The following is a 16,038-nucleotide window of genomic DNA, read 5'->3' on the forward strand; positions in this document are numbered from 1 at the left end:
GTTGACGCTTGCGAGTGAATTCGCAAATCCAAATGGAGAGGGGAGATGTGGTTGCCCGACAAGAGATAAAGGGCAACTCAGGAAGGGGAGGGGATAGTGGAGCTAAATAAATTTTAGATAGGAGAATAAGGGGAATGTTTGATGTTTTAGAAATGTTGTCTTATAAAGTGTTCAAAAAAAGAAAGCAGAAATGGATAAGAAGGAAAGGTGATGATGAGGAAACGGAAAGGAAAGATAAACAAAGTATGAAATGGCTATGTTGAACTATATGACTTTAAATATTAATGGAACACATAACCAAATCAAAAGGAAGAAACTGTTAAATTTACTGAAAAAAGAAAATATTGATATAGCATTCGTGCAAGAAACACACTTAACTGAAGTGGAGCACAAGAAATTAAAGAGAGATTGGATAGGACATGTAACAGCAGCGTCATATAATTCAAAAGCTAGAGGAGTAGCTATATTAATCAGTAAAAATATACCAATTAAAATAGAAGAGGAAATAATAGATCCAGCAGGGAGATATGTAATGATAAAATGTCAGATATATTCGGAGTTTTGGAATTTACTCAATGTATATTCACCTAACGAAGATCAAAAATTTATGTAAGATATTTTTTTGAAGATAGCAGACACACAAGGGAACATACTAATAGGAGGGGATTTCAACCTTAATTTGGATTCAAACATGGATAAAACTGGGAAAAAAATTAACAGAAAGAACAAAGTAACCAAATTTATAATTAAATCGATGCAAGAAATGCAACTTTTAGATATATGGAGGAAACAACACCCAAAGGAAAAGGAATATTCATATTATTCGGGTAGACATAAAACATACTCAAGAATAGACCTATTCCTGTTATCAGCTCACATGCAAGACAGAGTTAAGAAAACAGAATATAAAGCTAGAATATTATCGGACCACTCACCCCTGTTATTGGCAATAGAGCTAGAGGACATCCCACCAAGAATGTATAGATGGAGATTAAACTTAAAACGTACTTTGAAATAAATACGGAATCAGTGAAAGATCAGTGTATACTATGGGACGCAATGAAAGCGTTCATCAGAGGGCAAATAATAAGTTATGTAACCAAGATGAAGAAGGACTACAATCAGGAAACAGAGCAGTTGGAAAGGGAAATAGCAAATATAGAAAAAGAATTAGCAATGAAGGAAGACACAACTAAAAGAGAATTGGCAGATAAAAAAATAAAATATGAAACACTACAAACATATAAGGTGGAGAAGAACATAATGAAGAGAAAACAGAAATATTATGAACTAGGAGAAAAAACGCACAAAATTCTAGCGTGGCAGCTTAAGACAGAACAAACTAAGAGAATGGTATTGGCATGAAGGAAAAAAGACAAACAAATCACATATAATCCAACGGAGATTAATGAAAACTTTAGAGAATTCTATGAACAATTATACCAAGCTGAAAACGAAGTGAAAGAAGACAAAATAGATGAATTTTTAACTAAAATTGAACTACCGAAATTACAAACAGAGGAACAAAATAAATTAACAGAACCATTTGAAATAGTAGAAATACAAGAGATAATAAAAAAACTACTGAATAATAAAACACCAGGAGAGGATGAATTCCCAATAGAATTCTATAAAACATTTAAAGATTTATTAATTCCTCCCCTCCTGGAAGTAATCAACCAGATTGATAAAACACAAAGCTTACCAGATTCATGCAAAACAGCAATAATTACAGTAATACCAAAGACAGGGAAAGATCCACTCATACCAGCGTCATATAGACCAATATCTTTACTTAACACAGATTATAAGATAATAGCTAAACTATTAGCAAACAGATTAGCCGATTATGTACCAAAAATAGTAAATCTAGACCAAACTGGATTTATTAAAAAAAGACAAACAACAGACAATATTTGTAAATTTATTAACTTAATTCATGCAGTAGAAGGAAATAAAGTTCCAACAGTCGCGGTTGCTTTAGATGCAGAGAGGGCCTTTGACAGAGTAGAATGGAATTATTTATTCAAAGTACTACAAAAATTCAGCTTACCAGAGAAATATACTAATTGGATTAAAGCATTATATAAGGGGCCATTGGCGAAAGTGACAGTAAATGGATATATATCAAAACAATTTAACTTAAGCAGATCAACAAGGCAGGGATGCCCACTATCGCCCTTATTGTTCGCGTTAGCCATAGAACCATTAGCAGAACTGATAAGAACAGAAAATAAAAGGGATAAAAATCAGTTTATTTGCAGATGACGTTATAGTATACTTAACAGAACCAGAAATATCAATAAAAGAATTATATAAGAAATTGAAGGAATATGGAGAAGTGTCGGAATACAAGATTAACGTAAATAAAAGTGAAGCAATGTCAATGAATAATGCGGATTTCTCAAAATTTAAGAAAGAATCACCATTCAGATGGCAAATGCAAGCAATGCGATACCTAGGTATACAAATAAATAAAAACCTCGGCCATCTATATAAACTCAATTATTATCCACTAATGAAAAAATTACAGGACGACTTAGAGCATTGGAAAGACTTACCACTATCACTAATAGGAAGGATAAATTGTATTAAAATGAACATTTTCCCAAGGATACTATACCTATTTCAGGCATTGCCAATACACTTGACAGAGAAATTCTTCAAGGAGTTAAAGAAAATAATAAGGACATTTTTATGGAAAGGGGGGAAACCGAGGATAGCACTAGATAAATTAACAGAATGGTATAAACAAGGAGGCTTACAATTGCCAAACTTTAAAAATTATTATAGAGCCGCACAATTAAGATACCTATCAGATTTTTATCAAACAAGGGAAAAGCCAGATTGGACTAGATTAGAACTAGATAAAATAGGAGAGAAGATACCCAAACATATATAAATGGGATGAAAAATTGGTACAACGCAGGAATTCTCCAGTATTACATCATCTGCTCAATATTTGGAAGAAGATTCATGTAGAAAGGAATAAAACAAATTACCAATTACCAAAACTAATACTGACACAAAATCAGCTAATCCCTTTTATAATAGATAACCTTTCCTTTAGAGAATGGGAGAAAAAAGGGATCAAAAGAATAGAAAATTGCTTTTTGGGAAATAAATTATTATCCTTTGAACAAATGAAGGATAAATATAATATAACTCACGATACAGTGTTGGCATACTACCAACTGAAATCCTACTTGAAGGACAAATAGGGAAGCAGTCTGAGGTTACCAGAGGGAAGTAATTTTGAATATGTGATTACAGACACAAAGATAATCAAAAAATTTGTAACAAACATGTATATTAAACTACAAGAAAAGGAGAATGAGGAAACAAATGGTAAAACTAAACAAAAATGGGAACAAGATCTAAACATAAAGATAAAGAAGGAAACATGGGAGAAGTTATGCTCAGTAACTATGAGAAATACAATAAATACGAGGTTACGTATGATACAATATAACTGGATACCCAGGCTATATATTACACCTCAAAAGTTAAATAAGTGGGACCCAACAGTATCTGACAGATGTTTTCGCTGTAAAAAGGAAATGGGAACAATTCATGCAATTTGGACATGTGAGAAAGTGAAAAAATTTTGGGAAGATCTAAACCAGATATTAAATAAAATCACAAAAAGCAATATACCAAAAAACCCAGAGATCTTCCTCCTAAGTAACATAAAAAACAAAGAATTTGGACTTGATTTGGATGGTGCACAAAAAAGATTTGTTAGGATAGCCCTAGCTGTAGCAAAAAAATGTATATGTCAGCCTGGAAATTAGAAGATAACTTGAGAATACAACAATGGTATATAGAAATGAATAAATGTATTCCTTTAGAAAAAATAACATAATTTAAGAAATAACATTACAATATTTGAACAAATATGGGAACCATACATGAAACATAATAGAGAAAACCTACCGGGGACATCTACCACCTAAAATGACAGAAGAGAATGAAAAGAATTGACTCAGTGGAATTTCTTGTTTATTTTTATTGAGTGATAACATTGTTTGACGGGTTTAATGTATCTTAGATTCTGAACTTTAAATGAATGGGAGGGTGGGAGGGGAAGAGGGAGGCGGGGGGAGAAAACGACACTGTATATATTTGAAAAGGAAAATGTATGTATCTTGATCAATGTGGTTTATAGTGTGAAAAATAAAAAATTTTAAAAAACAACTCTGTATTTGAGAGAGTTTCAAGCACCAAGTTCCTCAGAGTCCACAACAAAAAACCTATCCTGGACTCAAAACATCTAGCTTGTTACCAAGGCACAACAATAACTGCACTTCCTTAGAAGACTGAGGTGGACAAGGCCACTGGCCGCTATCCTGCCATCTTTCTACAGGAGCTTTAACAAGAGTGCCCTGGCCAGCTGTATCACAGTGTGGTACGTCTGCTGTAGAGCATCAGATTGGAGATCAATCCACAGGAGCACAACAGCAGCAGCAAGGACTAGGTTCTCCCTCCATACACACATCCCCCCCCCCCCCCCCCCAATCCTTTAATGTGATTTACCAGGATCAGGGTGTAAAGAAGGCTCGCAAAAATCAGTCAGGACCCATACCATCCCACAAACAGCATCTTCCAGCTACTCCCGTCGGGAAAGAGGTACAGCAGTATCAGGTCAAGAACTATCAGGCTGAGAAACAGCTTCTTTCCATGGGCAGTGAAACTGCTGCATGACTGATGAACTGCTCATGCAAACCCTCCATGACTCAACTATTTATTTAATAATGATTATTTATTTTAATATTTACTGTGCATAAGTATTGTTTGTCTCTATTTGCAGCGCATTGCACTGAGGACCAGAGGATGCTGTTTCATTAGGTTGTACTTGTACAATAGAATGATAACTGAACTTAAACTGTTATGTGGAAAGGTCTATCAATAAATAGAACAGAGGAGCATAAGGATGGGTAATAAATATTGGCTTTGCTATGAACATACAAAACTCATTCATATCCTGCTGGTTCCCACTTTTTTTTATTTGCTACCTTTTCAAGTGATTTACTTCACTGATAAAATGTCCACATTCTAGCCATTCTTGACCACTACATTTTCCATCTAGCAGTAATCACATTTAATAAACAATTCACTAATTGGGAAGTATCCTCAATCTTCTCCTTTACCTTTTCCATGTTGAGACTCAGGTTGTTTTTACACCACTTAATGAGGCTCGTAGCCTCCTCTCTATGCCAACATCATTGTTGCTGATGAGTCGAACTATGGTTATATCATCTGCAAACTTGATGATTCTGTTTGAACTGATTTCGGCAGTGCAGTCATGAGTCAGCAGCGTGAACAGTAGCAGGCTGAGCCCTACGGTGAGCTGGTGCTCAGTGTGATAGGACTTGAGATTTTGCTGCTGACCTGGACTGAATGTGGTCCTTCAGTCAAGAAGTCCAGAATCCAGTTGTAGAGAGGCATGTTGAGTCCCAGTGAGGACAGCTTATCCATCAGCCTCTGAGGTATGATCATGTTGGAACACTGAGCTGAAATCATTCTCCAGGTTGATCAGGATCAAGGCTACAGCATTATCTATGGACTGGTTTGGGTGGTAAGCAAACTGGAATGAGGCCAATGTTGTTGGAAGGTGTGGTTTGATGTGTTCCATTACTAGTCTCTCAAAGCACTTTATATAATGTTGAGGTCAGTGCCACTGAGTGTAGCCATTTAGTCCAGTTGCAGTCACTCTCTTGGGCTCTGGAATGATGATGGCTCCCTTAACCCCTGCAGGAACAGTGGACTGCTACAATGAGATGTTAAAGATATCCATAGAACCTCTGCCAGATGGATCATTCAGCACCCGACCAGGTATATTGTCTAGTGCTGCTGCTTTGCATTGGTTCACCCTGGATTGGATCCTTCTCAACTCAGCTGCAGCTATGCAGGGTGCCATTCTTCAGGGGGAAGGGGGCTTTCCACATCATTTGTTTTCATTGAACCATACATTGATTTATTCAACCTGTCAAGAAAGGAGGCATCAGTGTTTGAAAATCCTGCCAAATTTTTCATAAATTGTATTTACCTATCGGTGCAATAATTCACCCACCACTGAAGTTTAAACGGCCCATAATTACTCATCTTTTCCCTTCCACTCTGTTATTAAAACGTTAAGTCCTCAAATCCTCCAGCAAAATTGAAAATATATGGCATAAATGTAAACAAGTATGGATTTTATCACTGGAGTTTTTTAAAAAGTATTACATTGCAGCAATTAGGCCCGTTTACTCACTACATGGAAGTGGAGGGCAGTGAAGGGGAGCCCGTGCCATCTTGGACCTCCTGCGTGTTGCGGCGATTCAGCCCGCTATAACAATTTAGGGTGGCATGGTAGTGGTTAGCGCAATGCAATTAGAACGCCAGTGATTGGGACCAGGGTTTGAAACTCGCACTGCCTGTAAGGAGTTTATGTTCTTCCCATGTCTACACGGGTTTTCCCCAGTGGCTCCAGTTTCTTCCCACCGTCAAAAATGAACCAGGGTGTAGGTTAATTGGGTGACAGGTTTGTGGGCCAAAAGGGGCTGTTACCATATTGTATATCTAAATTTAGTGTACCACAAAGTGCCTCTCTTATGCTCAGCACTTGGACAAAATCCATTGCTCGTTTATTAAACATTAATTCATTTTCCTTTTGGACAGATGCATTTTCGGCCATGGCCTGACATGGTTCAGGGTCATGAGATTCACCACATTAGCATTGTAAGGAAAGAAAAGTTTTAAGATTTACATTTCCCATCACACCATCAGCCTCCATCTTTTCAAATAAACTAAGAATCAAAACTGAAAGCTAATTAAGATACTGAAACCATTTACCAAAGGAAGAAATTGGATCCATTATCAAAAAGCCAAAATGTCTTGCAAATCACTTCATTCCACATATCATGTAAACTTGTTAAATATTAGGGGACCTTGTTTCTGTCATGGTCTCGTTTGAATATTGATTGTTTGCATAATCAGGTACCATTATCAGTGAGCCTTGAGTCATGTGATTGACTGGAAGGGCTGAATCCAAAGAATTGTGCCTTGATCCCCCATCTTCACTTATACCAGCTTTTCTATTTGAATATTTGAAGAAATCAAACTGAAGAACAACTGATTTGTCTGGTGCAATTATGTCACCATAATTACCATGTGACTGTCACATTATAAGAATGTTAACAAGGTGAGAGTCAAAGTTCAAAGGGTTCCCACAGTTAAAATATTACTTTTCTGCAGTGGCTCTGAAGAGAAAAACATTGTCCGATCATTAAACTACATGTATTTGACAATCCTTCATTGGTCCCTGAGATTGTTTTGAGGTTTTTTTTGTGAATGTTTATTTCAATATTTAAGATTTATTGTCAAACTACATACATGACATTATATACAACCCTGAGATTCTTTTTTTTCCGGGCCAGGCAGAATATTTAATTTTGGTGTAGATTTTAAATCAGTTCACCTTCAGAGGTCATAGCCACCATAAAGTAATAGATATTTGCTATTCCACAGCAAATCTTATAGATGCAACTTAATGCTCTACAACAATTTCCAAAACATTACTTTTTAAATTTACATACGTTTTTCATAAACTTTGATCTGAAAGTTTTTAAACAATCTTTCTAATTTTGCATAAAATGAGTATGTAAAAATAACCTGTCAATGTCCATATTTTTCAGCAGTCCTCAGCACTCTGCATATGTAACCCTCCATCTACTTATCCAATCTAATTTTTAAAAAGCTATTTTAACCACTAAATCTGGAAGTCAACTCCATTGTCTTGCCACAAACTATGTAGTGTGTTTCTCTTGCTCTTAATTCTATACCTCAACTCTAGAATGATTAGAAATGGACTTTCTGCCCATATCAAAAGAAAGCACTGGAAATTGAAAAGCAGGAACGCTGAAAACAGCATGCCAGACAGCATTTGGACAAGAGTTCACTTTTCAGGATTTTTTTAAAAATTGGTTTTATCTATGCAGTTGTAAAACAGAATGCAACCGCAGTTACACCAAGTTGTTGAAAACAAAAGATACAAAGGTCCGTTATTTGCAGACTATGCCATAATATATTCAAAGAAATCAAATTACATGAGAAATTTTAGACAATTTCTACTGCACAATGTTGATTTCACTCCAATAACAGGCTCAGGGCAACAAGAAGGTGCTTTAAAAAATAAAAACAGCTGCTTGGAAACCAAAGTTAAAAGTGCATCTGGCACTGGATTTTTAGAAATCCAGAGTCAAAATGAAACATAGGGAATAAAACACAAAATTTGCAAATATTTAGCGTGTTTAGATGAGGGGACCATGTAATAGATCTACATTGCAAATTATCACCCTTTCCGATGGTGTCATCTGGTGCAGTCTGCACACCCTAGTAATGCCAGTGCCTACAAGAACTCTTCTCTGCCTCCTTCCAATGGGTCACTGACCTTACTTATGATGTTAGAGGACCTGTAAAGCTAATGTAATAGATAATGCAAACAATAGATTTACAGAGTTGTACAGCAGAAAAATGGCTTTGGCCCAACATCTCCAAGCCAATAGATACCATCTAAATGTGCAATCATTTTGAGGATGTTTATCAATATGGGTAATCCCCAGGTTTTGTAAGAGTTCCATTCCTGAGTACTGTCTGCAAACCATTTTAGAATGACAGAATCTTCCATTTTCAGTTGCTACCCATATCAAATACACTTGGTATAGTTCCTTAATTTAATTTTTCTCCCAAAGTTAATGACTTCATATTTTTTCCACATACATTCCACTTGCCATATTCTCAACCAATTGCTTAACAGTCAATGGAGCTCTCTGTATCTGCCTCACAACTCCCATCCACCTTTGTATCATTTATATTTAAAGAAATTTTAAAAATTGAGGCCTTCAGTACAAATCTTTACAGTGCACTACCTGTTGCATTTGCCATTCATTTATGCCTAATTTTTTTTTGTTAAATAAACAACCCACTACCAAAGCCTAAATGTTACTTCCTGCATCATCACCTCTTGTTTTTCATGTGATATTTACCTGCGCAAACTCTTCTCACCTTTCTGATTACGTTGAATTTTTCTAAATGCCCTACCACGCCATCTTTAATAATCACTTCTAATAAATTCTATACAACAAGCATTAGGCCATCTGTCCTGTACTTTTCTGCTTTTAGTCTCCTTCCTGTTTTGAACAGAATTACATTTGTATTTTCCAATGTAAAACAAAAGAGAATTCTAGAAAATTAATTCTAATACATTTACTTTCCCACAAACTGCACATTTTAAGACACAGGATTAAATTTATCTGGACAAAGATAGATTGAGACTACAGCTCAAACAATTTGCTCAGTATCACAAGGATTACAATTGTTTCAAGTTCCTCCCTCATATCCAGTTCCCATTCAGAGCAATTTCCTCTTGTCGATACCAATTTTGTCCTTTACTTATTCTTTTGAAAGTATAATTTAAAAAAAAACAGTATCAGCTAGCTTGGAAAAACCTGCTTTTCGTTTCATTTGGGCAATGAAATACTCAATAAACCACTATTTTAGGATTTCAACAGTTTATTTTCAGATAAACAAGTACATGAGGTGGAAAAACAAATACCTACAAAAATATTCAAAATTAAATTGTTACACATGTACATTGACAATTCAGGTTCAATCCAGTCTTAACATAGAAAGAAGTCAAAACCAAGTTCCGTTTTATCTCAAGGGCGGACTTTACAGCCCTTTTGTCCAAATAATGCATCTGTTTATCTGCAGGTTAGCCCAAATACCAATCGTTACATTTTTTTTAATGCAAAACTACATAGAATTAAATTTGTTCTGCTGGCATGAACGAATTAGTTTTGATACAAGTAACAATGGAAGTCCTTTTAACTGAACTTAAACATTAACAGCAAGTTGGGAATTCCAGCCATGAACAAAATCCTACTACTCAAAAAGTAAAAAAGATGAGGGATTTAAAATTAAAATATTCAATAAGGCAACTAGAATGTAATGAGAAAACATCAATTTGATAAAATTAGATTACAAATGAATGATTCATCTAAAGAAATGTTTTGTCTTATTCATGGAGATAATATAAATCTATATTTTTTTACTGGAAATACTACTCAATTTTTACAAGTGCAATACTTGACAGTATAAAAGTTCTGTTTCAAATATCACATGAAAATTTTGGCTGAAATCTCTTGAAAAATTCCCCCTTTATCCTTTGCAGATTACATTTTGAAGAAATACAAATGCACTTAATGACAATGGTCATAATCCATGTGAAACAAATTCATATTGCTGCATTCATATATTAAGCTAAATCAGCAATCTTCGCATGTCAGCAGATCAAAACCTTTTCACTTGATACTTCCTTCCCTACACACCTTCCTCATGTTCAATCACAGATGGTTTGGAGCTGAGTACATCAGCAAGTACATGTTTTGGAATTTCAGAGCCCCTCACAGTCAACATGTAACATGCATCTTCCACTTTTCCGAGACTTTGTTTCAATGTATAATGCTTCTTGGAGACTTCATATGGTCCAGTATTACCTATGTAAGTAAACCCATCATAGATAGCACGAAGAAACTGGCTCACTTCAAAGGGTGTTTCAATATCTCCATTTCCTACACTGGTAATACATAGACGCATCAGTTCACCAGTCAAATCTGCAATGCCCAAGAGGTAGTCTGTGGGAGTCACATGGAAAGACAGAGGTTGCTGCTCTTGTTTCTCATCTTGGGAACAGGGCAATGCCAAGTCCTAGATGGTTAAAAACAGGATTAAAAGTAGAAAATGTGCATATTAAGAGTGGTCAAAGAAGGAATTTTAAGCAAATAACCTGAAAAATAAATTGTGAATAAAACCTTGATTAAATTTGATCCTTAATTCCATTGCAAAATTGATCTTTGTGTTCATAGCTAATAGTGAGTCTAATCTTTCCGAACTAAGCCCATTGCACAAAATCACCACCCACATTCTCTGCTCAGCTGCACCCCCCCCCCCCCCCCAAGAACTATATCAGTGACCAAAACAGATTACATGGAGTCTTTCATAGAAGGTAAACTTGGGATTGTGGCTTCACATCCTGTCAAACTTGAAGTTTGTTTTAGTTAGAATTATATTTGATACCCTGACATTTAAAAGTACATTATTTAAAAACTGATGTAGTTAAAATACATTCAACACATAAAGAAACATAAAAACTAATTTTAAAAACTTTCTTGATGCAGGGCTCTGACATAAAACCTTAACCATTCCTTTTCTCCCAATCCTTAACCTCCTGAACAGATTGATTTCTTGCTCCAGATTCCAGTATGTGTACTTATGTCTCTAATTTTTAAAAAAATTCTCCTGACTTAGAATCCCACATTCAAATAAATGGGGTCTCCAATCCAAAGCCAAGACTGACCAGGTATAGGATCAGTGAGATAAAATGGAGACACTCCATTCAGGGGACATTCCAAAACTGTGCCCTGCCACTAGACTAAATATGGATTCCAGCAACAGAGGAACAGATGAATATTTTTGGATTGAGATTTCTAGGAACCTTACCATAATTTTCAAACATAAAGAATCATTCAAAGACGGAAGTCATGAAACTGGATTCTATTCTCATCAGTATTCACTGCAAAATAGCACAGTTAGCGTAATTGGACGTTACAGTTAGCGCTATGTTATTATGGCAGTGACCTGGGATTGAATCCAGCATTGTCTGTAAGGAGTTTGTTACCATCTCAAAATTAAAAATTAAATTGAAAATTAAAATACCAATATCTCAATTGCTATTTCATTCTTTTCTTGGCAATTAGCCCATTTTGAACATGGTAAATATGAATAATGAAAATACTGGAAGTCTCAGAATCACAATAATCAACAGAAAAGCTATTCCCTTGTTTCTTGCAGGATATAAAAAGTCAAGAATCTCATAACTAAGCAAACATGTTGAGCCAAATATAGAAGCATATTCAATTACAGCTCTCCTCAAGATGGATGATTTTATTAGAAATTAAATAGTTCCAATGCAACACACTCAAGAATGTCATTAAGTTTTTAAATAAATAAAAATTGATGGAGAACAGTCAGGAGGAGTTGCAGCATGGAGTAGAGGTAGGAGTTTCAAAGAAAAAAAATAGGAACATTGGCCACATGTAATTTAGAATGCATTTCCAAGAGGATTACTATTGGATTTGCATACTTAAAAGTTATTCAATGTTTAGTCAAAATGCTAGTGTGAAACAAAGAATCAGTTTGTAACCAAAACTCTTTTTTTCCAAGCCCTCTATTCATACCTCCAAAGCAAATGAAAAGTTCCAAATCAAATCCTTCTGCCCTTCCCCAAAGTCCACCAAATTAACAACCCCACATACCCTAAGATTTAAAATTGCATCCTTTTCTAGCTTCTGCTCATTTAATAGCTTTTTCACAACTGCTGATTCTCTAACTTTGCTTCTGGGCCTCCAGATTAGCTGATGCAGGGAAGAAAAACAAATCTGAGTAGATTTCATTTTCTTTAAAACCTGCCATCATCTTCATATTCTTGCAAATTGTTGTCCTGCCTGAAACTTCCCTTTCCTCTTCTCTCAAGGTTTTGAATGTATAGTTGCATTCCAAATCTTTTCTCCATTTTCCATGATTCTAAGTTCCTGAATCATTACATTACAGTACAAAATAACTTAGCAATAACAAATAACATCTGATGCAAATATGACTGTGGTAACCACTCTTCAGTCTTAACCCATCTCCAATCTTTGATATAACTCAATATTAACTCTCATCCATGTTTTCAAATGTCTGGCATGGTCTTTCCACAACCTCTCCCCTTCACTCTGATGAATCTGACCTTTATCACCATTACATACTTCTTTGTTCTCCTCCTGGTCCAACTTTTGGCCTTCCTCAATTTTCACTGCTCTGCTATTAGAAGCTGTGTTTATATCAGCATAGATGCCTTCCTAACACTATGACCAAATGAGCACCCCAACATAAAAGGTAAACCTATTCTTCATATTGCAAATGTATCTGTCCATGACAAGCTCAGTAGATGTGAATACCTGTCTTCATACCAAAGACATCCTCAATGGTACAGAATTACTACTACCAGTATGTGGTACAGATTTGGCAGCTCAACAATGGACTGTTCAAAGACTATGTAAATGTATATTACTACAATCCTTCATGGTTTAGAATATCTTTCAAGATGTAAATGCACTAGAAAGAGCACACAGAGGATTTATGAGGATGAAACCAGGTCTAGAAAACAGCTGAATGAGGAAACACTGGAAAAGTAGTAGCCGGAGAGAAACTTAATTGAGTTGTATAAAATTATGAGATTCTAAAATAAGAAATAGAAAGAAAATTTTTTAAATTAAATTTAAATCCATTTTCCCTGTAGAGTGTAACAAAAATGGGTGTTACAAATTTAAAGAAATTAGTGGTGTGACAGATTATGTTGCATTTTATATTGTTTTAAAGGGGACAAATTGTGGCAGGTTTTTGTTAGTGTAGGTCACAAACATTTCAAAACAGATCTCAATAAAATACTGGAGCTCTGCTCAAGCCATCAGACCCAGCTCCGAGTACCTTTGCAAAAACTTTGAAGAGTGCCTGTAGGGACTTCACTAATGGATTGTTGTTTTGAAAAGCAACAGATGAAAGAACTCGGAGGATTAGGTTCGGAGCCACATTCCGTCTGAGTTCAGTTTGCTGTTCTAAGAGGGTCATACCGTTTTGCAAGCAGAGAGGGTCAAACAGGCTTTTCTCAGAGAGAGAGAGAGACATCAGTTCTGCAGTTTTACAGTCAGCAACAGCTGGTTGTGGAAAAAAAAAACATTTTGAAGACAGGTTATGAGTGCTTAGTTCAGCCTGGTCAAAGCCCTTGTGATTCATACAAGAGGAGAGGACTGGCTGCCTAATGTTTTAATTGAAATAAGAGAAACAAAAGTGAACTCTGTGGTGACCTGAAAGAAAGAGGATATCATCTGGAAAACCCTGATGGGGCAAGTTTCTTTGGCAAGACACTGAAGTGGCTGATCTACAGGATATCAGTTGTGGGTGTTCAACGAGCAACAAAACGCTCTCTGAAAACTGACAAGAATCTTCCTAAGCCGTAACTATTTACCTTTCAAACACCAAAGCCTGGTAAAATTCATAAATATTAAATTCTGTGCATAGTATAAGAATTGCCTGCAACCAGTGAAGAAGTGAGATTGGACAGTGAATCAAAAAAATTTTCTCAACTTACACACACACACACTTAGAATTAGAAGGGGGTTAAGTTAGGTTAGTTCTGTTAATCTTTGGCTTGGCTTCGCGGACGAAGATTTATGGAGGGGGTAAAAAGTCCACGTCAGCTGCAGACTCGTTTGTGGCTGACAAGTCCGATGCGGGACAGGCAGACACGATTGCAGCGGTTGCAGGGGAAAATTGGTTGGTTGGGGATGGGTGTTGGGTTTTTCCTCCTTTGCCTTTTGTCAGTGAGGTAGGCTCTGCGGTCTTCTTCAAAGGAGGTTGCTGCCCGCCAAACTGTGAGGCGCCAAGATGCACGGTTTGAGGCGATATCAGCCCACTGGCGGTGGTCAATGTGGCAGGCACCAAGAGATTTCTTTAGGCAGTCCTTGTACCTTTTCTTTGGTGCACCTGTCACGGTGGCCAGTGGAGAGCTCGCCATATAACACGATCTTGGGAAGGCGATGGTCCTCCATTCTGGAGACGTGACCCATCCAGCGCAGCTGGATCTTCAGCAGCGTGGACTCGATGCTGTCGACCTCTGCCATCTCGAGTACTTCGACGTTAGGGATGTAAGCGCTCCAATGGATGTTGAGGATGGAGCGGAGACAACGCTGGTGGAAGCGTTCTAGGAGCCGTAGGTGGTGCCGGTAGAGGACCCATGATTCGGAGCCGAACAGGAGTGTGGGTATGACAACGGCTCTGTATACGCTTATCTTTGTGAGGTTTTTCAGTTGGTTGTTTTTCCAGACTCTTTTGTGTAGTCTTCCAAAGGCGCTATTTGCCTTGGCGAGTCTGTTGTCTATCTCATTGTCGATCCTTGCATCTGATGAAATGGTGCAGCCGAGATAGGTAAACTGGTTGACCGTTTTGAGTTTTGTGTGCCCGATGGAGATGTGGGGGGGCTGGTAATCATGGTGGGGAGCTGGCTGATGGAGGACCAACAAGGTCGGGTCAGATACAGCAATGAGCTCTCTGAACCCTTCTCCATTAACAATGGCGTGAAGCAAGGCTGTGTTCTGGCACCAACCCTCTTTTCAATCTTCTTCAGCATGATGCTGAACCAAGCCATGAAAGACCCCAACAATGAAGACGCTGTTTACATCCGGTACCGCACGGATGGCAGTCTCTTCAATCTGAGGCGCCTGCAAGCTCACACCAAGACACAAGAGAAACTTGTCCGTGAACTACTCTTTGCAGACGATGCCGCTTTAGTTGCCCATTCAGAGCCAGCTCTTCAGCGCTTGACGTCCTGCTTTGCGGAAACTGCCAAAATGTTTGGCCTGGAAGTCAGCCTGAAGAAAACTGAGTTCTGTTAATAGTGATAAGTTAAAGTGTGATCCTGTTTTCATGTTTAAAGATAATTAAAAGCAACTTTTGTTTAAGTAACCATTTGTCTTGGTTAATTTCTGTTGCTGCTGGGTTTTGGGGTTCTCTGGGCTCATAACAGTGAAAAGATTAAAATTGATAAAATTTTAAATTTAGACATACACCACAATAACAGGCCATTTCAGCCCATGAGTCTATGCCGTCCAATTTACACCCAATCTACAACCCTCAATATGTTTTGAATGGTGGGAGGAAATCGGAGCCCCCGGAGAAAATCCACACAGACATGGAGAGACTATACAAACTTCTTACAGAGAACACTGGATTCAAACCCCAGTCCCAATCCCTGGTGCTGTAAAGGAATTGCGCTAACCGGTACTCCTCCAATCCAAATACTCCCAGGCTTGAGCAGAACTCAATGAGATCTGTTTTAAAGTGTTTGTATGTGACCTACACTAAAAAAAAACCTGCCCCAATTTATTACCCAAAAAA

The 16,038-nt window shown here is 37.0% G+C and overlaps 1 protein-coding gene across 4 annotated transcripts in view; it reads right to left on the minus strand.

The window, feature by feature from the left end:
- Positions 1–9,537: 9,537 nt before the first annotated feature.
- Positions 9,538–16,038, minus strand: part of tsnax (translin-associated factor X) — a 53,362-nt gene continuing 46,861 nt past the window's right edge. For all 4 annotated transcript variants that reach the window (XM_069885064.1, XM_069885065.1, XM_069885068.1 and 1 more), the window contains one exon: positions 9,538–10,752. In XM_069885064.1, coding sequence (XP_069741165.1) covers positions 10,366–10,752 — 387 coding nt within the window. In that variant the 3' untranslated portion in view covers positions 9,538–10,365. The remainder of the gene's footprint in view (positions 10,753–16,038) is intronic.

The sequence above is a fragment of the Narcine bancroftii genome, chromosome 6 (assembly GCF_036971445.1).
Source record: "Narcine bancroftii isolate sNarBan1 chromosome 6, sNarBan1.hap1, whole genome shotgun sequence".
Classification (NCBI taxonomy): Eukaryota; Metazoa; Chordata; class Chondrichthyes; order Torpediniformes; family Narcinidae; genus Narcine; species Narcine bancroftii.